This window comes from Citrus clementina, unplaced genomic scaffold (genome assembly GCF_000493195.1).
Source record: "Citrus clementina cultivar Clemenules unplaced genomic scaffold, Citrus_clementina_v1.0 scaffold_5, whole genome shotgun sequence".
In the NCBI taxonomy this organism is placed as follows: domain Eukaryota; kingdom Viridiplantae; phylum Streptophyta; class Magnoliopsida; order Sapindales; family Rutaceae; genus Citrus; species Citrus x clementina.
Genome location: NW_006262201.1, coordinates 12,448,633 through 12,469,457, shown reverse-complemented (window position 1 = coordinate 12,469,457; position 20,825 = coordinate 12,448,633). Strand labels below are relative to the sequence as shown.

At 41.1% G+C, this 20,825-nt stretch overlaps 2 protein-coding genes across 2 annotated transcripts; one reads left to right on the top strand and one right to left on the bottom strand.

The window, feature by feature from the left end:
• Positions 1-455: 455 nt before the first annotated feature.
• On the top strand, positions 456-3,430 carry LOC112097941. Its single transcript, XM_024183535.1, has 5 exons — positions 456-729; positions 1,623-1,781; positions 1,874-2,320; positions 2,461-2,522; positions 2,621-3,430. The coding sequence occupies exons 1-5, from the start codon at positions 456-458 to the stop codon at positions 3,428-3,430; spliced, it is 1,752 nt and encodes a 583-aa protein (XP_024039303.1).
• Positions 3,431-17,561: 14,131 nt separating this feature from the next.
• LOC112097940 lies at positions 17,562-18,146 on the bottom strand. The gene is made up of 2 exons (XM_024183534.1): positions 17,958-18,146; positions 17,562-17,849 (listed from the first exon to the last, which is right to left on the bottom strand). Exons 1-2 carry the CDS (start codon positions 18,015-18,017, stop codon positions 17,562-17,564), a joined length of 348 nt encoding a protein of 115 aa, XP_024039302.1. The 5' UTR covers positions 18,018-18,146.
• Positions 18,147-20,825: the final 2,679 nt, after the last annotated feature.

Here is a 20,825-nt window from a genome sequence, read left to right as displayed (position 1 = left end):
TACCATTAAGTCTAGACTATGATAGCTTATGGCTGAAATCTATGACCAAATTATTATTCCAAATTGAAATCAAGATAACCTGAAAAATTAACATTCAACAAAAAATAAATTAAAATTCTCCATTTTTTCGCATAATCCATCCAATCATGATATCTAATCAACACCTGTATATTATATTTCTAATTTACCACCTGTTGATGCTGAAATCTGCTCGCCCTTTGACCGACCAGATTCTTTCACCAACGTTTATGTTATCAACTGTTGCTCGAACCACTGGGGTTGGAATCACCCTCCTTTCTCTTACTAGACCTGCGTTCACCAAAAACGGATCAGAGACACCGGTGGTTTTGCCGGCGTAAACCCTCTGATGCCTAAGTTAGCACAAGGTGTTTATGGGAAAACAGTGCAATATGGATTCAAGAATGGTTTCTAGTTTATTTGAAGCTTGTAAGAAAATGGCCTGGTTGCAATTTGGCAGCGTTTTCCCTCTCTCCTTTTTTCTGTCCCTGTCTTCATCGATTTCTTCTTCTTTTATAGTCGTTGTCCCACGTTTCCATTTACCCTTCATCCCCCCTTTTTCGGGTAGTGGCAGCCCCTCATGGGACTTTAACTGCTACATTGTGGGCAAACGTGGGATCTCGCGTCTCCCGCAACGGTTCTGGAAAAAGCGCAACTACCGTGATTCTGTGGGATCGTGTTCCCGCTTTTTGGGGAATTGGTATTGGCTCGGTATATGACTCTGGTCGGTATATTACCCTGGTCGGTATATTACCCTGGCCGGTACTCGTCTCTGGTTGGCTCATGTTTATCCCCGTGTTCTGCTCATACCACTTGGCTAAGGTGATCCATGCCGGGGCGGAAATAGTAGCATGGCCGGCCTGGTGCTTTTATTTACTTAACATCAGTCCCCGAGTTTCTGGTCTTGCGAGTGAAATGAGTTAAGAGTATAAACTGATAGTCAAATCTCACCAACCCGGGGAGCTTCTCATCTGATCTTCTGTTTACCGGGACGAACCAGAGGTACCATTTTTCTTCTGGGGAGATTCCGACCTGAGCATGGGCCTAAATTAGCATGTCCATTGCATATCTGGGCTTACATCTATCCTGGCCTCTTGTAACGGTTAGTGACGTGGCATCTCCAGACTCTTCATATTTGAAATTTGAAACGACGGGCTATCTGTCCTCGATATTCGGTGAGTGAGCTGGCATCCCCATCACTTAAATGCTTTCATTTTCCCCTTTTCGTTTCAAATCCCTAGACTTAAATCTTCATCGTTTTGTTATTCGTCTCTCTGTCGTTAACCAACCCCCTCTTTGAACTTTGATCACACTTCTCGTGTCCGGAGCATCCACTTGCTGGGTTTTTCTTCTATCACAGCCGCGCTATCAGTACCAGTTCAATTCAGGTATTACTTTTAATTTCTTCTCTGGTTCTTGTTGATTGGGTTCTGTGTTGCCCCCTTCTGTATCCGTATACTCGAGTTTTCTTTGTTTTCTTTTGGGATTCCGGTATGTCAAATCGGAAGAGGAAGTTAATTACTGATGAGAGTGACGAAGAAGTAGGGGATTTAGACCTTAACTTGTCAATGCCCACTATTTTTTACGCCCCTCTAGTAGTGTAGGCCCCTCCCATGGTAGGGATACCCTTGAGTACCCACGCCCCTTGGCTGTTTCTCCCTCCCCCGAACTAGAGCTTGTAGGGAATAAAGGTGGACCTTCGTCGAGCTCTGGTGAGAACCATAGCTTCGGTGGGGTTGGGGTCCCCGAAGGAGTTGGTGATGGTGAGGGAGCAGTTCCGGACCGAGCGGACCCCCTCGGAGACGGAACCTTGGTCATAGGGTAGAGGCGGATTCTTATCCTATTGACTACATAGCTTGTGCCACCACCCAAACTGATCTGTTCAAGCTTAGGAACCTTTACAACATTCCTGAGGAGGTTCTTCTGGTGGTTCCTGGGAAAGGTGATGTTCCTAGTCGGCCTCTGTGGGGGTATGTAACGATGCACCTGGAGAGTTTCAGATTAGGAGCTCGGCTGCCCCTTCAACACTATTTTGCTAAGATACTGGGTGGTATGTACCTGGCCCCAGGTCAGCTACATCCCAACGGGTGGAGGGTTCTCTCAGTTATGTATGTGCTGTGGGAGAGGTGTGGATCAGAGGAGCTCTCCCTTGTTGAAGTGAAGCATCTATACCAGCTGAGGAGCAGGCCGAGGGAAGCAGGCTGGTATTATTTCATGTCGAGCTCTGTGAAGAGGAAATCAATCACCGGTTTCCCCTTTTCGTGCAAAAATTGGAAGAACAAATTCTTCTTTGCTGGGGGAAGTTGGTGTCCTGCAGCTCATTCGTTGGGTTGTGATATTTACCTTCCAACACATTTTGTCACCCCAGGTCGTTCATTTTTTGCCTAAATTCTTAATCAAATTGCCACTTATTGGGTTCTTTAACCTTTTTTGCTATTTCAGAGTCGTGGGGTTTGATCGGGGGGCTTGAGGACCGACCTTTGCTTCAGGTGGAGACTGCTCTGGTGAACGCGTCTACCTGTCAAGACCTCCTGTCACCAACAAGCCTGGTCGGTTCGGGTTTAGTGGACATAGCAGTTGGAATGGATAATAAGATCCTCAGTGCGATGACAAGAAAGCGTGGTCGGGCTCCGAGCAGCTCCAGCAACCCTCCTCCGCCTCCGAAGAAAGTCAGTGTTGGCCCTTCAAGGCTTCTGTTCCTGCTCTGCCCCCTCCTCCACCTCGTAAGAGTGTCGGGGAGAAAACTAATGACAAGAGTTCTGAGGTCAGCACACGCTCTGGGGACCGATCCTCCCCTCTTCCGTCTCGTGATCAGGGTGATTACCTGACCCTGTATCAGAGGGACTATGGGAAGTCAGTGGGACCGAAGATGGTCCAGGACATTGAGAGCATGAATCTCAATGAACTAGCTGGTTCTGTCCAAAGGGTCTCCTTCAAGTTGGCCACCATAGTATCTTGTTACAAGAATAGGATCACGCGCCAGGAGAAGAAGCTCCAAGCTGAGAACCAGGACTTGAAGAAGAGGGTTGAGTCTGCTGATCGCTCGAAGGAGAAGCTGGCCAAGCTGAACAGGCAGATTACGGAGCTAGAGAAGAAAGTTGCGGTTGCTGAGTCTACTTCTTCCAAACTTGAGGGTGAGTTGGGTAACCTGAAGTCCGATCTTCAGGCTACTCAAAGTGAAAGAGATACTCTGAGGACCGCCCTTAAGGAAGATATCAAATCCCTGAGTGAACAGCTGGCTGAGGAGAAAGGCAAATCCGCTGATGTGGATGATCAGCTGGATGTCGAGTATAACTCCGGGGTTGCTTTCAGCTATAAGTGCATCATGTCTGTGCTTAAGGAAGAATACCCCGAGCTGGACATGAGCAAGCTGGGGGCTGGAGTGGAGAGATATATGGCTGAGGCCGGCTAGGGAGATGAGGAGTAGGGTGAGCAGGAGCAGATGGAGGCTCCTTTGGATGGGGTGCATGAGGGGGAAGCTGGGGGACGTGCTTTCGAAGTGGGTCAAGGGTCCGTGCCTCCTCCTCCCGGTATTGTTGATCTCCCACCTCTTGAGACTGCTGATACTTTACCTCCCGAGATTGCTGATCCTTCAGCTGCTGGAGCCGTTGACTCTCCTAATCTTTAAGTCTATTTTTTGTATAAACTCGCATTTGTTTTGTAAATAATTGAACATTTATAAATTTTTAGATGCTCTCTATTGGCTTTCTTATCTGGTTTTTGCTCATAGATTGTTTCTGTAAAATAATTGGACAATTTATCTAGTTTTGCCTACTGGTTCCTTAGTGAACCGAGCAGGAATAGACATTTACTTGCCTTAGTAAAATTTTCGTCGAATTAGCTGCTAGTCTTTCGTTGATCGAGTAGACGCAGGCACTTTCTTGCCTTAGTAAAATTCTCGTAAAATTAGCTGCTGGTCTTTCGTTGACCGAGCAGAAGCAGGCACTTACTTGCCTTAGTAAAATTCTCGTAAAATTAGCTGCTAGTCTTTCGTTGACCGAGCAGAAGCAGGCACTTACTTGCCTTGGTAAAATTTTCGTAAAATTAGCTGCTCGGTCAACGAGGTAAAATTCTTGTAAAATTAGCTGCTGGTCTTTCGTTGACCGAGCAGAAGCAGGCACTTACTTGCCTTAGTAAAATTCTCGTAAAATTAGCTGCTGGTCTTTCGTTGACCGAGCAGAAACAGGCACTTATTTGCCTTAGTAAAATTTTCATAAAATTAGCTGCTGGTCTTTCGTTGACCGAGCAGAAACAGGCACTTACTTGCCTTAGCGAACTTTTTATTGGGCTTGCTAGCAGGGGGATTTCATGCTGAATTCATCTTTATTTGAAATTTGAATGTATTACAAAAATACATAACATATACATGCGCAACAAGCCATCATGCAGTTAATAGAAATAATTTATCAAAATGAGGATTTAGTAGAGCACTTTGCTTACTAGAAATACTTCTTCAAGTGCTCGGCGTTCCACGACCTCTTTACATCTCGTCCATCTTGGTATGCTAACTTATAAGCTCCTGGTCCAGTGGCTCGTATCACCCTGTACGGGCCTTCCCATTTCGGGCCAAGAGCGCCATGGTTAGGATCCCTGGTGTTTTGGTTCACCTTCTTAAGTACTCAATCTCCTGCTCGGAACTACCTCACGCATACGTTCTTGTTGTAATAACGCATGACCCTTTACTGACACTGGGCCACTTTCTGCGAGGCCCTTTCTATTTTCTCCTCAAGCAGGTCCAGGCTTAAGCAGATCTGCTCGTCGTTTTGCTCCTCAGTGAAATATTCCGTTCGATGTGTCCCCACTCCAATTTCTGCTGGGACTACCGCCTCATGACCAAAAGCTAAAGCGAACGGGGTTTCCCCTGTGGCGGTTTTGTGAGTTGTCCGGTAGGCCCATAATACTCCTGGTAGTTCGTCAACCCAAGCTCCCTTCTTCTCTCCCAATCTAATTTTCAAGAGCTTCTTTATCACTTTGTTGGCTGCTTCCACTTGTCCGTTTGCCTGGGGGTGTGCGGGGGTGCAGAACTTCAGGTCCAGCCCCAAATTTCGGTAAAATTTCCTGAAGTTACTGTTGTCAAATTGCCTCTCATTGTCTGTAATGATGGCATAGAGGATCCCGTATCTGCAGATGATATTCTTCCAAATAAAATACGTTGTCTTTCTCTCCGTGATTTGGCTGAAGACTCCCATTTCTACCCATTTGGTGAAGTAGTCTATTGCCACAATTGCATGTGTCGCCGTTCCTCGACCCTTAGGTAACGGACCAATCAAGTCGATTCCCCATTGAGCGAAAGGTCACGGAGATGTCATAGTGGTCAACTTTTCTGGGGGTTGTGCAGGAATCTCAGAGAAGCTTTGGCAGGTTTTACAGTTCTTTGCCATCCTTTTCGCATCCTGGTGCATGGTCGGCCAGAAGTATCCTTGCCGGAGTGCCTTGAAGGCTAAAGTTCTTGCTCCCGAGTGATTGCCGCATATTCCTTCATGGATCTCCCTTAGTACATAATCTGCCTCCTCATCATCCAAACATCTCAAAAGGGGTAAGATGAACCCTCGGCGGTACAGCACTCCATCTAGTAGCGTGTACCTCGCTGCTCGGCATTTTAATTTTCTTGCTTGCCTTTTGTCCTCTGGTAAAACTCCATCGCGCACATATGCGCGAATCGGGTCCATCCAGGATTCACCAGTGCTTACTCTCATCACCTCTATTTCCTCTCCTATACTTGGCGAGGTCCTTACCTCTAGTGGAACCGACTTAGGTAATTTCGGATCTGCAATTGCAGCCATCCTAGCCAACATATCCGCTCGGTAATTCTCATTCCGGGATATCTGCTCTACCTCCACCTCTTGGAAAAGCCCAATCATCTGCTTCGCCTTCTTCAAATAAAGACCCATCTTCTCTCCCCTTGTTTGGAACTGATCATTGAGCTGATTACATACCAATTGGGAATCTGCTCGAATTTTTACCCTCTCTGCTCTTAAAGCGTGTGCAAGTCCGAGCCCGGTAATAAAGGCTTCATATTCAGCTTGGTTGTTTGTGAGCTGAAATTCGAACTTCACTGCATACGGTATTTCGGTTCCTTCTGGGCTCCGTATTACAACTCCTGCTCCGGATCCTTGCTCACTACATGATCCGTCAACCATTACCAACCACACCCCCTCTATTTTCTCCTTCTCTATTGGTTGCTCCTCCCGAATTTCTTCCCCTAGCTCAGCTCGGTCAACCATAAATTCTGCCAGAGCTTGGGCTTTGATTGCTCCTCGGGGCCTATAGGAGAGGTCAAATTCACTTAGCTCCACGGACCATTTTACTAACCGACCAGATGCATCTGATTTTTGAAGTGTTTGCCGAAGGGGCTGGTCAGTCATTACAACAATCTGGTGGGCCTGAAATATGGTCGGAGTTTTCGTGTTGCCGTTATTAGAGCCAGCACCCACCTTTCCATCAATGGATATCTGGTTTCTGTGTCTACCAGGGCTTTGCTTGTGTAGTATACCTGGTGTTGCTTTCCTTCTTCTTCCTTGACTAATACCGAACTGGTAGCCCATTTAGAAATTGCCAAGTACAGAAACAGCTGGTCACCCTCTCTCGGAGTCGATAGTAACGGGGCGCGGGTCAAATATTCCTACAGCTGCCCAAATACTTCCTCGCACTCTGATGTCCACTCCATCTTTCTCCCTTTCTTTATGGTTTGGAATAAAGGGTGGCATTTATCTGTGGCCCGCGAGATGAATCGGTTCAATGCTGCCAACTTCCCTGTAAGGCTCTGCACCTCCTTAACTGTCCGTGGGGACCTCATTTCTGTCACCGCCCGTATTTTTTCCGGGTTGGCCTCGATCCCTCGGTGGCTTACCAGGAATCCCAAGAACTTGCCTGAGCTAACCCCGAATGCACATCTGTCTGGGTTCAATTTCATTTCGTACTTCCTCAGCAATTCAAAGGTCTCTTCTAGATGCTTCACATGATCCCTCGGCTCTTTGGACTTTGTAATCATATCATCTACATACACCTCCATAGTGTGTCCAATCAACGGTTTGAAGATCTTGTTTACTAACCTTTGATAGGTGGCTCCTGCATTTTTTAGGCCGAAAGGCATTACCCTGTAGCAAAACAAACCCATGTTAGTTATAAAGGTGATACTTTCCTCATCCTACTCGTCCATGGGTATCTGGTTGTATCCAGAAAAGGCATCCATGAAATTGAGCAGATTGTGACCTGCTGTTGAGTCCACCAGCTGATCTATTTTGGGTAGGGGAAAGCTGTCCTTCGGGCATGCCTTATTGAGGTCCGTGAAGTCCACACACATTCTCCACTTCCCGTTGGCCTTTTTTACCAGTACTACATTGGAAATCCATTCCAGATACTTGGCTTCCCTTATAAATCCTGCTTTCAACAGCTTCTCCACCTCGGTGTTTATGGCCTCATACCTTTCCTGGTTAAAGTATCTCATTTTCTGTCTCACCGGCCTCGCCCTCTTCTTGATTGCCAACTTGTGGCAAGCTACCCTGCGATCAATTCCTGGCATGTCCTCGTGAGACCAGGCGAATATATCTGCATGGGACTGTAGGCACTTTACCAGCTCGTCTTTCACTGTCCTGACCAATCCTGATCCAATCTTAATCACCCTACTCGGGTTGCTTTTGCTTACCACAATCTCTTCTAGCTTCTCAACAGGTTCTTGGCGACCCTTTTTAGAATCTCCAGCATTATCTAGAGAAGTAACCTGTAGTGTCTCCTTGGCTGCTGTAGCATAACAGTTCCTTACCATCCTCTGGTCGGCTTTTACTACGCCAACCACTCCGTTTACTCTGTATTTCAGTGCCAAGTAATGCGTTGATATAACGCATTGGCTTATCCTCATGAACGGTCTCCCTAATATCATCTGGTAAGGGCTTCTTTCCTCTACCACGACAAAGTCCAGCATCATCGTTCTTTCAAACGGCTTTGTCCCCACAGTAGTCGGAAGTTCAATGATCCCCATGAGAGTTAACCGTCCCCCTCCAAATCCCTTCAAGGATGTATTCGTCTGCTCCAGCTTTAGGTCTGAAATCCCCATATCATCTAGGGCCGACTTAAACAGAATATCGACTGAGCTGCCCATGTCCACCAGTATTCGCTGCAATTCTGTACCAGCCATCAATGCTTTAATCACCAGTGCATCCTCATGAGGATACAAAATACCCTTTTCGTCATCCTCCGTCCACATAATGGGAACTTGCCGCACTTTTACTCTCTTGGCTGCTGGCAAATTTAGAAGCACCTCTTTGCTAGTCATGGCGTATCTCCCATAGTTCTTCCGTGCTCTGTTCGAATCCCCGACCAATGTTGGCCTTCCTGCTATCACACGGATGGTCGGCTGTTCACATTCCAGACCCCTCTCAACTCCTTCATCCCGCGTGTACTGTGATTCAATGACAGGGGACACTCTATCTGCGTACTCATCCAAGTATCGGTTCCTCACTAAATCCTCCACCTGAATCTTCAGGTCACGACATTGGCTGATAGTGTGACCGTGAGTGTCGTGGAATTTGCAGAATCTGCTCTTATCCCGTCGGTGAGCCGGTTTTGTTATAGGGGCTGGAGGGTACAGCAGGCCTCGTCCCTCGATCCTCTCATACAATTCCTCTATGGAGATCTTTAATGGAGTGTATTGTCTATATGCCAAGCTCTGGTCTACCAGCTGAACTGCTCGGCTATCATGAATGTCATCTCGGGCTGGTATAGTCGCTAGCTGATCTGGTCGTCCAGCCCTAGAACCAGTTGCATGTAACGCTCTGGGAGTGTTGTGATAAGGGTGGGCAGCCATCTGCCTGAATTCTCGTTGCCGCTCCGGGAACGGGGTGCGCGGAGGTTGGGCCCGGCTGTGTTGGAACTGTTGTGGTCTCTGAGCTATGGGGTAAGGGCTGGACCGAGCTGATATTCCGCCCATAACTGAGGATTTCCCAGCTCGTTTTCCCGATCTACTCCCGTTCGGGGCTCTCTGTTCTTTTCACCTCAGCTCTTCCACTTGTTCACTCTTTATCCTTGCCGATTTCTCCTCTTCGATTTCTATATCTCACCTCGCCTGTTCATACCCCGCCGAATAATTCTGCACTAGGGGGCTTCTTAAGTTATACCACAATCGGCCGATTCTTACACCTTCTTTTAATCCCCTCAACGCCTGTAGGTGATTAAAAGCTCCCAAATCTAGCACGGCCCGGTGATATCGCTTTACAAAATCCCGAAGGGACTCATGCTCCTCATGTTTCATCCCCACCAGTTCCATCATGTCGTCCTCTGGGGCTACTGCCCCTCGGAACTGTTTGGCCAACTCTTGGCACATCTGTTCGTACCCTTTTATACCTCTCGGGGCAGCTTGCGGTACCATTTTCGGGCTCGCCCCTCGAGTGTCAACGGGAACACCCTGCACCTCTGAGCTGGTGTCAACATCTGCACCCCCGTCATGTCGTTGAAACGCTCAATATGCACCAGAGGGTCACTTCGACCAGAGTATTTAAGGTCGGGGAAGCGGAAATCTCTTGGGATTACTGTACCCATGATCTCGGTTGATAACAGAGATTCTTCATCCAGCATTATCCTCTAGCTCGGGGGCTTTCTCCTGCCCTGTATCTCCTCCATCACCTGCGCCAATCTGCGCACTTCCCCTTCCAATTCTACAGCACGGTCAGGATCACGTGCAGCTATCTGGTCTCGTTCTAGCTCGGCATTGTGCAACCGCTGTCTGAGCTCTCCTTCATCAACACTGGCCCCTCGGGCATTGACTTCCAGTACCCGTCCGGGGAGAGATTGGTCCCTCCATTCATCTACTCGTTCTCCTGGAACCCGACCAGTGCTTCTGTAGGGATGCACCACATTAGGTTGGTCTGCCGGCGGAGGGATTTCCTCGACTCTACGCCTCCGGAGGCTGGGTTCTGCTCCAACATCATCTCTCCCCACGGGGGTTTCACAATCCCTTCTTCGCTCATCCCTCAGCTCGTACAGTATGGTTGCGAGAGTCTCCATTTGTTTCTCCATCCGCTCCAATCGATCTTGCATCATCCTCTCTCGGGCTTCATTTGCAATTTCCCGAAGAGTGATTGTCTCCCCATCTTCGTTATCCTCCCTCAAAGCGTCCTTCCTTGGCACATCCATGTCTAATCATTCGCTCTTTCTCTGGTAAATACTAATTCGGTGGTAGCTTTTTATCCAGATCCCCACAAACGGCGCCAAAATGTTGATGCTGAAATCTGCTCGCCCTTTGACCGACCAAATTCTTTCACCAACGTTTATGTTATCAACTGTTGCTCAAACCACTGGGGTTGAATCACCCTCATTTCTCTTACTAGACCTGCGTTCACCAAAAACGGATCAGAGACGCCGGTGGTTTTGCCGGCGTAAACCCTCCGATGCCTAAGTTAGCACAAGGTATTTACGGGAAAACAGTGCAATTTGGATTCAAGAATGGTTTCTAGTTTATTCAAAATTTGTAAGAAAATGGCCTAGTTGCAATTTGACAGCGTTTTCCCTCTCTCCGTTTTTTTTGTCCCTGTCTTCATCGATTTCTTCTTCTTTTATAGCTGTTGTCCCACGTTTCCATTTACCCTTCATCCCCTTTTTCGGGTAGTAGCAGCCCCTCATGGGACTTTAACTGCTACATTGTGGGCAAACATGGGATCTCGCGTCTCCCGCAATGGTTCTGGGAAAAGCGCAACTACCGTGATTTTGTGAGATCGTGTTCCCGCTTTTTGGGGAATTGGTATCGGCTCGGTATATGACTCTGGTCGGTATATTACCCTGGCCGGCACTCGTATCTGGTTGGCTCATGTTTATCCCCGTGTTCTGTTCATACCACTTGGCTGAGGTGATCCATGCCAGGGCCGAAATAGTAGCATGGCCGACCTAGTGCTTTTATTTACTTAACACCACATTTTCGTTATTATTGGAATAAGGAAATTGTTCTGAAGGAACTCCCGGTAGAGTATATACAACTTAAGATATCTCTTTTTGAAATTGAAATTAACTTAAAAGAAAATAATTAACAAAAAAATATTTCTAAAAGGATTATAGTTATATGGCAAGAAAGGCCAGTCCATTAATGTCAATTCTTCCAAATTGATGAAATTGCGCAACTCTATTTAGTCAGGAAAATCAGTTTACGCTTTTATTGAAATACTAACTAGGCAACCCAAGAGGGGAGTGAATTAGGATTTTAAAAATTATCCTAGGCAAACCACACAACAATTTAATCTATTGCCTTAATCAAATTGAAAACAATAAATTCAATCATGCACAATATTAAAAGAGTAAGGGAAGAGAAAACAAACACAATGATTTTTACGTGGTTCGGCAATCCCCGCCTACGTCCACGCCTCCAAGCTCACCGGGCTTGAGGATTTCACTAAGCTAACCTCCCAAGGCTTCAAACGCTTACAATTGACTTCCAAGGTGTCAATGGACCTTTACAACAAGAGATTATCCCCAATCTCTTAACCCAAGTGTATCTCAACACTTACAATCTTTTAACTTGATTTTACAAAAAGGATTACAAATGAATTTCTCTCACACAATGTGTTTGATCACAAATGAAAGCTCAATGTGTGAATGAATGAGATGAATACAAGAATTTAAAGCTCAATGAAAGTTGTATTCTCAATATTTTGCTCAATGATGATCGTTGGAATTCTTCTTGTTTGAATTGGATTGAGCTTATTTATAGTTGGAGCTGAAAAACTAGCCGTTCTAGACTGTCTGCTCGAAAATGGTTCACCGTTAATCATTAACGGTTAACCGTTTAGGCCGGTCAAAGTTACCGTTGGACCAATTTTTAAATAAACGGTTAGCCGTTTAGGCTTACCCTTTCGCCATTAATTTCCAGAGACCTGCAAAACAAATTTGGTTTAACCGTTCTTACTAAACGGTTCAAGGTTAGCAATCTGGAAATAATCGGTTAACCGTTTTCAGTAAACGGTTCACCGTTATTTTCCAGAATCATCATTTTAACAATACTTTGCATAACATACTTTCTGGAAATTATCGGTTAGCCGTTTTAAATAAACGGTTAGCCGTTTGCTACAGTGATTACTACAGTGAAAGTATTTTCCAAATTTATAGTTTGATCTCAAAACTTTATAAAACTATATTACGGCCCAAAATGTCATGAAACTTTGCACATAGGTCCAATTTCAGAATTTCTAAGTAATGCTTTGTTAATCCCAAAACTTTATGAAATTATGGTATAGCCCAAAATGCTATGACACTTTTCAAATAAGTCATTCTCCAAAATTTCAAGCAATACTTGTTTATTTCAAAGTTTTCAAAATTCTTTCAATTAAACCATAAACTTTGAAAAACAACCAATTTCATAAAATCATTTTTCCATTAAATATGAAACATTTATAATGTGAAAATAATGATTTATTTAAAAAGAATAAAAACAATCAATTTCATAAAATCATTTTTCCATTAAATATAAAACCTTTATAATGTAAAAATAATGATTTATTTAAAAAGAATATTAAATAATTTGAGCTTAAAAGATTAATCATTCTTAATCTTGTTTGTTATCATCAAAATCAATATTATGGAAACATATATGTTAACATTTATGAATTTAATTATTGATTTTGCCACATCTATAACGTTCGCTTACCTTGAGTAGTGGTAGCAGTAGAACTAAAATTAGACTAAAATTATTAGCAAGACAACAAGAGTAATGGTTCGTTTGAGATTTCTTTTTGAAAGTTCAAAAGTGATTTTGAAAAGTTAAAAGCTGGTTTTGGTGTTTGGTAAAATTTTTTAAAAATTACTTTTAAAAAATCAATCTATCCTACAACAGATTTTGAAAAATAGGGAAGAGGTAGCTTTTTAGAACTTGATTTTGAAAATCACATTTATATATACTTAATACAATTACAAATATTACATGCGCCCTTAGCTCCAAGAATGAATATCATCAAACGAGGGTGAGTAAAGTTAAGATAACATATACGTCAAGGCCTGAGTTTAATTAATTTGTCTTGTTTTATTATTACTCAGAACTGTGTGCAGCAACTCGCAACTTCATGTCGTTCCCACCACCAAGCTTTCCTAAAATAAAATCATAGCAACATCTTATTCATCTCAATACACAATTTTCTTATTTAAAAATATTATTTGCATCTGCATCTGCATGTGTGTATATAGTTGATTTTGTATAAAACCATCCAACGCACTAGATATTTTGTAATTACATTATTATTCTTCGGTGAAATTACTAAAATAAGTAAATAAATAATTGTTAGTTGAATAATTATAAGTTAAATTTGTTTTACCGTATAAAACCAAGAGCTTTTTTATGTTCTTCAACTCTTTCCGAGCCGTTCAAATAAAAAAAGAAGTTAAATTACATTAATGGAGCAAAAAGAAATGCAAAGAAAAGATTACGAAAAAGAAAAAAAATACTTGATATTGCATTGATGGAGGAAGAAGATAAGCGATTCGAAGAATTTAAAAATACTGAATACGTTTGCCAGCTAGAGTTAGAATTCAAAAGTTTTACTTTTCAATTTTCATTGTTTTGGTGTCGATTTAATTTGACTTGAATGTGAGCATTTTCAAGGAGTGGAAAGATATGGGAATTGATATTATTTAAAAAAATAAAAAAAAAATCAATCATTATAATATTCGAGGCAGGTTATTCCAATAAATCATGGACCACCTTCTACACGTTTTATAAATCTTGCCCCTTTTCTTTTTTGTCTTTTTCTTTAATTTACATTTTGGTCCACAAGGCCAAAAATTAAATTCCACAAGTTTTGCATTTTCTAGAAATTCTATTGACCTTTTTTCTATTACAAAACTTTAGCTTTAGCTGGTGGAGTCAACGGGGCTGGAAATTCATTGAAGGGGTCCCGAGAATCTAAGGTGCGTACTCAATTATTATTATTGTGGAGTTGCACGGCAGCTATCGGAGTCCACACGTTTTAATGTTTGTTTGCCATCAATTTCATTGTGGTCATGTCCAAGTCACTCAAGAATCCAATTCTGCATAGACGCCAACACATAAAATTAGAGACTTAAAACAGAGTTTAAGTAATTAATAATTTAACTTAAAACAAATGAAGCAGAAGAATTTAATTATAGAATTCAAACGTTTGCTAGCTGGAGTTAGAATCCAAAAGTTTTACTTTTCATTGCTTTGGTATTGATTTGATTTGATTTCCTTTTCCAAATTAGCAAGTTAGACTTGAATGTGAACATGTTCTGCGAGTGGAAAAATATGGGAGTTGATATTCTTTCAAAAAGAATTAAAAAAAAATGAATCGTCTTGATATTCGAGGCAAGTTGTTTTAATAAATCATGAGTCATCTTTCACACGTTTTGGAAATTTTACCTCTTTTTTGTTTTGTCTTTTTCTTTAATTTACATTTTGATCCACACGGTCAAAAATTAAATTCGACAAGGTTTGCACTTTGTGAAAATTCTATTTACTTGTTTTACAGACCTTTAGCCATAACCGGTGGGTCAACAGGGCTAGAAATTCATTGAAGGGTCCCGAGAATTAAAATGTATACTCACTTATTACTGTATGCAGTTGATTTTGTATAAAACCACTCCACTTATTAAATTTTTTCTAATGACAATATTATTCTTAGGTGAAATTACTAAAATAAGTAAATAAATAATTATTAGTTTAATTATTATGTATTATAATTGAGAATTTAAATTTGTTGTACCATATTAACCTAGGAGATTTTTTATGTTCTTAAGCTCTTTCCTAATTGTTCAAATATTGCATTGACGGAGGAAGAAGAAATGCAAAGAAAAGAATATGATAAAGAAAAGGTACTTAATATTGCATTGATGGAGGAAAAAGATATGCAATGGGAAGAATTTGAAAACGCTAAATACGTTTGCCAGCTGGAGTTAAAATTCAAAAGCTTTACTTTTCATTGCTTTGGTGTTGATTTGATTTAATTTTCTTTTTCAAATTAGCAATATAGACTTGAATGTGAGCATGTGCTCTGGGGGTAGAAAGATATGAAAGTTGATATTATTAAAAAAAATATATCAATCATCTTGATGTTTGAGACAAGTTGTTTCGGTAAAATATGGATCACTATCCACACATTCTAAAAATCTTACTATTTTTTTCCTTTTTCGTTAAATTATATTTTGGTCCACACGGCCAAAAATTAAATTCCATGCATTTTGCATTTGGTAGAATTCTATGTACTTTTTTTTTATTTTACAGAACTTTAGTCGATGGAGTCAACGGGGCTAGAACTTCATTGGAGGGTCCTGAGAATCCAATTTCATTATTGGATTTGTAGGGCAGCTACCGGAGTCCACATGTTTTAATGTTTGTTTCCTGTCAATTTCATTGTTGGTCGTGTCCAACACGCTCAAGAATCCAATTCTGCATAAACATGTAAAATTAAAAACTTAAAACAAAGTTTAAGTAATTAATAATTTAACTTGAAAAAAATTAAATAGGAGAATTTAATTATTGAATTCCACATTGTGCTATTGAAAATTTAAAAAAAAAAAAATTGTTGTCACCTCAGTCACTTAGATAATCACTACAAATCAGTAGCTATGGACAGCAACTCGCAATTAGATAATCTGTAGTTACGAGTTTGATTTCAAAATCCCTGTATAAGAGTTTAATAAATATTAAGCACTAAAATCAAAGCGTAGCAGTTTTTTAAAGGAAACGAGATTTATTGATTGCACTTAGTTTTAACCCAGTTAAATATCATGAAAATTAATAGATTGATTTACATAATGATTTTAAATTATATGTTAATTAAATAAGATTGTTTACAATAAAATAGTAACTATAAGCCATCCCCATTTTAACAAGATAAAACCACCAATGTCGCCAATAATACTTCACATATAGATCACTAATGCTTCCCGACATCACAATTACATAAGATGATTTGTCCATATCAATTAAATTATGATATTTTTCAGTGCTAGTTGAATCTTCCGGCACAGTTGCAGGCGTCTGTTTTCCTTGCAACTCTCGGGCAATGCCAATCTACTGAGAAAAGGATTTTCCTTATAGCTACTCCGTCAAAGGTTGTAAATTGTTTTAGAGTATGGCTATTCTTTAGAGTTGAGTGGTAAATTTAGAGTGTGATTATTAATTTTTTAAAATTTTTAACGTGTTTTTGTTTGTTTTTACATACAGTAAATACCCCTATGGTCATTTGGTTTTAATGGTTTAGGCATCAAGTGTTAAGTGAATATAACAGGCTAGGGAAAGTAAAGTTATGATAACATATACATAGAGGTCTGAGGATAATTAATTTGTCTCGTTTTATTATTAGTCAGCAGCTATGGGCGGCAACTTTCAACTTCATTTTCAATTCAACTTCACTGTGTATTTGTTGTTTTTTTCTTTTATTATATGTGCTAATTTTAGTTAATAGAACTGCTACGATAATTGATAACTCAGTTGGAATCCCTTGGTGGAGGAGGTTGAATCTAGAATTTGTCGAATCGTTGCCAAATGCTCCAATCAAAAGATTCTTAAATCTGGGGGGCATGCAATAGTAGACCATCATCTCTCAGAATGTATTTTATTTCTGAAATCACCTGCACAACCTTCATCTTCTACTTGAAGTGGTAATGACGTATATAACCAACACCCAACAACAATGATTTGTCATTTAATAAACTATTATCAGAATTAGTCCAGCCGTTTTCATTCACTGGAGGATACGTTAATCTTTTCCCTTGTTTCGGGGGCACACCTTGCGCATTGAAATCGCAAGTGACCATCTCCATCTCCATGCAGTAGGTAATTTCCTCTGTGGGTTGGGTTTTCAAATTCTTCAATGTCGAGATCATATTTACCCAATTTCAGTATTTGTTAACGATGATTGTACTTAGTTTTAACTAGGTTAAAACTCATGAAAATGAATTGATTAATCAGGATCATATAATTAATTTCATGTTATGAATGTATCATTGCGAAAGAGCTAAAGTGACAAATGCTTAATAATATGTTGACATCATAAAATCTACCTTGACAGGGTTCTTGCTAGTGATCATCCTATTACTTCACTGCAAATCACAAGGCCACATTCAAGGAAGAAAACTTCCCTCTTTCAGCATATCATGTCTGGTTAATTCTTCAGTTTCCTGTACTTGAGCAGGGAAAAAGCTTATGCATAAACAGCTTCAAATGAGGAAACTTCAACTATGGAGGCTACAATGATGAGGAAATCGGTGGCATTCGCTCCGTGATCTTTCTTCTCGAACTCTGCAAGATTGGCAACAACTTTGTTCAAACAAAGAATCATCTTTCGTTTCTCGTAAAACCTCAAGAACTTCAGCCATCTCAGTACATCCTGTAATATTTAACGTATAGCTGAAGCCTCTTTTCCTAATGAAGTTTTGCTCTGACCTAATTGCCCTGACCCAATTGCCCTGACAGCATTATAATCACTGGCATGCAGTGCCATTAACTTTTCAATGTAGCTTTTGCTAGAAAGCTTTGGATTAATGATGACAAGTAATGTTGCAGCCGTTTCATCAAGACAGGAGCAGGTTTTTGCAGATTAGCAACCAGCCACTCATAATTTGACAAAAGTAGCTTCAGATAATGGCTCCAAAAACTCACATCTGGCCAGAATTTCAGCCGGGGGTACTCCAGCAATTAAGTCAGTACCCAGACTTGGTTTACCCTTCAGAAGTTCTTCAGGCAACTTAACCAGAGTAGTTTCAAGGGCAGAGGGAGATGTGCCCGGGATAACCTCTTGCTTGAAAGGTAGCAGAATTCTATCCATTGATGGATCAATGGAGATGGACCACTGACTCGCCCTCCAATTTGTTTTGTGAAGTCTTGAGGCAGCAGGGATTGCCTATAAAGAGAATACGAACTCATTAGTCACATTATCGTGTTTACTGATCACTAATATGAAGGAGATAACAATGTGAATATCGAAGTAGAATGGCAGGCATGGGTATACCCAAAGATCAGCCCATAAGCTAGCACCAGACTTGGGAACAACAACTGCAACATTAGACATTCGTTTGACAGCAGGAAGAACATCACTACTCCACCCAACAGCAACCCATACATCTCTAATTCCAAATGCCTCAGATAGTGTGTACTGTCAAACAGTCGAACCTATGTAAAACCCAAAAAACGCAGATATTGTAATATTGATACTCGTATCGACAAAGATATTAGCATCTAAAACAAATTATTGTATAAGATAAAAAATGGGTAGGAGCATGGGCATTCTACATATTGTTAGACATCTTGAAGCCCTCATAATAGGATTGATCAAATGTTAGGTAACCTAAAAGATGCGACAACTATTTTTCATATTACATTTGCCCTTAACTCAAACTGGACAAAGTAGATAATTTCAATAACTAGAACTTATAGAGGATTCTACTAGATTACTATTCACAGTAGATTTATAACATTTATAAATCAAAACCCATCATCGTTCACCTGAAAGACTCTTGAGTTGCACAAACCAATTTCACTACGCCATACCAGAACTTTGTTGAACTTTCCTGGATCGACCTGATTGCACCTACTATCCCCTTCATTACAGCTAATAATCACATGATTTAATTTTTTGAAATTGGCATGCCAGAAAAATTTGTTCAGTTACAAACCTATTTTTGCTTAAAAATGCATTCATCAAGCGACAATGACTTGTTATTATCACTCCACTTTTTTAGTCTCTATTGCTTGCTAATTCACGTTGAGGAAACAAGCCAAATGTTGCCAATTTATCCACATCACATTAATATGGGTTTTCATTGTTTTGGGTTTTTGTTAATTTAATGAGATAGAATCTCACATTCCTTCAGCTAAATTTAGAAGAAAAAGCATTTATTGCATCCATCTCAGAAAAGAACAATATTTGCATTCATATTTATGGAAAGGAGAAGACAACACTAACATATGCATTCATGTGTATTAAAAGGAGAAGAAAACACTAACATATGCATTCATATGTATGAAAAGGCAGACTTTACAAACAAAATCAGCTGTCAGGTAATAATATGCATTGGTCAGATATCGTTTCTTTAAGAGTACCTGGTTTCCCAGTAATGCCAGATTCTACTGAACGGCAATCCTCCCAGTAGCAACTTGCTAATCAATGTCGTTTGAAAACTGTACCAATAACCTCTCTGGGAGAATTAACCATTGAAATCCTTCCTGCAAGCTAGGGCCGCCACAGATCTTTCCAGTCCTTAAACCCATTTTCATTAATCATGCTATGGTGCATAGAATGCAGATCTCTCAAAAAGCATCGATAAATATCTCATTCTAATTTCCAATTTGAACATACTTGTAATGACCAGAGCATGTCAACATATATAACAACTCTGAAGCCTATTCCTTCCCATTCCAAGCAGGCGCATGCTTAAAATCAGGAGAAAAGAGCCATCAAATGCACCCAAGAAAAAAAAAACTTCCATTTGGCAGTTCATTTCAGAAAACAACATCAAACAAGATCTCACTAATTGAGGACCAAAGAAACTTCACGTCATCATTTCTACATTTCACAATGATCAACATTTAAACATCAATAAACAGGATCTAACAAGATTTATTATGTTTTTGGATCATACTGATAGACTCACACGAAGATGATAAGGAACTGTAAATTACTTCACTAAAGATGTTACTTTTTCTTGTGAAAGCTTGGTCAGCATTTATTTGAGTGGATGAATAAAGATGTTGCGTAATCATCGTCTTCTTCCCAATCATCCCAGCAGGGACAATTTGGGTCACACATGCCGGAACCAGAGCCATACCCATCCTTGAAAATTTCATGTTTTCTAAATTCACGATTTCTTGCCCAAAATGGTATAATTTAAGGCTTTTTCTATTTTGATCTCTAGAACTTCAGGCGCAGAGAGAACTTCTCCTTCATGGCATCCACTTCCTCTTCACCTCCTGTTACTCTTTCTTCCACTCTTTCTTTACCGAAATCTTGCACTTCTCATACTACTAATAAAATTGAAAATCTTGTAGAATACTCCTACATCCCTGAATCCGCCCAAATCAGTGAATCTTCTTACCCTCTCCTCAGCCCTTATCAGTTGTATAAACGACCTAGCTCCTTTACCCGCAGTATCCGCACCCTTATCTCTACCAGACGCCCTCACCCTAAAGAATACATCCAGTCTTCCCGCCTGGATCAGTGTGCTCTTCAAGCCACCTCTGCTGAGCAATATGTCACTCTGGAGATTCCCTCCGAGTTGCTCTCCAACTGGAAACGAGAAGGTTATACTCATCTCCACCTTGGCGGCATCAGATTAATCCTTACCCTTCATGGGAGAAAAGGATTACCGGTTACCGCTCGACTTGCTATGCTTGATACCCGGTTTAAACAGTACCCAGATGCTGTTATCGGTACTGTTCTCACAACCCTTCATGCAGGAAGTGTTTTACTCACTTTCTATCCCAATTTCAATCTTTCTCTCCAAGATCCAAATTTGCCCACAACCTTGAAAGTCCAAGTTCAGATTCAAGGTGCTGAACAAATTTCTTCTGCAAAAATTGCCACTTTACATCACCAACTGGTCTACAGGCTTCAAAATCATGCCTTAGATCTACCCGCTCCAGAACACCACTCTGACACCCTCATGGTGTTAGCAGAATCTGACCAGATCCCGACAATCATCCAGATTCCCCGACAAATTCCCCGTCATGAGCTCATCAAGCTTATGCCTCTTGAATGGATCTCCAACTATGAACAGTTCCACAACAATACAGCTCCAATTCAGACCTCTGAAGGCATGTTTGAAAGACGACATGATGGAACAGTCAGAATGACTTTTAAACCACCTCCCAGTGCTCCACA